At 36.3% G+C, this 1,789-nt stretch overlaps 1 protein-coding gene across 1 annotated transcript; it reads left to right on the plus strand.

The window, feature by feature from the left end:
• Positions 1 to 763: 763 nt before the first annotated feature.
• LOC129809386 (putative nuclease HARBI1) lies at positions 764 to 1,435 on the plus strand. Its single transcript, XM_055859195.1, has one exon. It carries the CDS (start codon positions 764 to 766, stop codon positions 1,433 to 1,435), a length of 672 nt encoding a protein of 223 aa, XP_055715170.1.
• The last annotated feature ends 354 nt before the right edge of the window (positions 1,436 to 1,789 follow it).

Here is a 1,789-nt window from a genome sequence, read left to right on the forward strand (position 1 = left end):
ATCTCGAAATAACACAAAAATTGGTATTCCCAATAACACATGTTATAATCAAAATGGCGGATGTGTTAAAAAAGTCTCCAAACATGTGTTATGGAATATTGGTATTCTTCATAACACATATAACACATCAATTCGTTCTACGACATGTGCTATCTGTAACACAACCTCTCGAGGAGCATTTATGGTGTGTTATTAATGGAGTAAAGAGTGCCAAATCGGTTCAAACGTGACAAAATATAATGAATGCAATTGCCTTAACCCTTTTAATTAAGCACAAACGCGAAAAAGACCTTGAGTAAGTTAAATTCTCTTTATTTTTAAAGTTATGTAGTTTTAATTTGAAGTGTAAGGACTGTAATTACACATTTTTGAAGGAAATCCGTGAATCGCCATTTGCGTTACTTAAGGAACTCCAGCGATATTTTTGATATCCCAGAATGCACTTTCTTGCGATGTTTCCGGTTCCCTCCTCGAGCTGCCCAGGATTTAATTAAATTGTTGGAGGAATATAATACTGACCATGCCTCGCACATTCCGTTTCACCTGAAAGTGCTTGCTACGTTGTTTTTCTACGCTACAGGAAGCTACCAAATCTGCGTAGGAACAAATGGAAAAATCAATTTGAGTCAATCGTCAATATCCCGATGCGTCAGCTATATATCCACTCTAATTGTAAATAATTTATATAAAAAAAATGATAAAGTTCCTAACCTCCGCGGATCAAATAGCACGTGCGAAACAATTATTTTCTGATGAATTTGGGATGGATAATGTAATTGGTTTCATCGATTGCAAACATATTCCCATTATTGGTCAACCAGAAAGTGATCCTGAATATCATCCGCGGCACTACAAAAACCGTAAAAAGTTTTACAGTTTAAATGTTGAATTGATATGTGACGCTGAGTTATGCTTCCTGTCCATCAACGCAAAATTTCCAGGAGGATGTCATGACTCAGGAATTTGGCAGTGCTCAAAAGTACGAAATTTCTTGGAAAGAGAATGGAAACCAGAGAATCCTAGGTATTTGCTGGGGGATGCTGGGTATCCCATTGAGCCTTGGATGCTGGTACTCTATGCTAATCCCATTGAGAGACATGAAGTGCTGTTTAACAGAATCCAGGTTGAAACACGGCAAAATGTTGAACGGGCATTCGGTGTTTTGAAATCAACATTTCGGTGTCTCAATGGAGCCCGGAAACTAAACTATCACCCAAAGAAGGCAGGATTTATCACAATTGCGTGTTGTACATTGTACAATTACATGAAGTTTGAAGGAATACCTTTCCCAGAAACTCAGAATCAAGATCAAGGAAACATTCTGGAGGCAGACTATCATGTGATGCAAAGACACAATGTACTAGAATTTGGAAGGGGAAGTAAGGGATTCATATGCCAGAAATTTGCAGTGAAGTCCCTCTTTTATGGATCGTAGCATATCAAGCGAGCCGATTTCTTGATCAAAAATCTTTTAGTATTGATTTCAATTCCTGGAATTAACCGGGTTCCTGCAAAAATATCCTTGATTTTGCCATTCTCATAGTTTGTAATCATTCACAAGAATAGAACATTTAGCGCTTTTAAATAGTTAAAAAAAAAACATGTTTTTCCAGTGTATCCGTCCATATTTTTCTTTGGGTGTTCAGACGCAAAAGATGCGAAAGAGTTAAATTCAAGCAAACACACTTGTGATTTTTTTAAATTCATTTTTATTTCGATATTATCTACCTAATGTCTTTACGACAAGATTGATGATTGATTGACAAGATTGACTTTATATTAAATTCTA

Source organism: Phlebotomus papatasi, unplaced genomic scaffold (assembly GCF_024763615.1).
Source record: "Phlebotomus papatasi isolate M1 unplaced genomic scaffold, Ppap_2.1 HiC_scaffold_80, whole genome shotgun sequence".
In the NCBI taxonomy this organism is placed as follows: Eukaryota; Metazoa; Arthropoda; class Insecta; order Diptera; family Psychodidae; genus Phlebotomus; species Phlebotomus papatasi.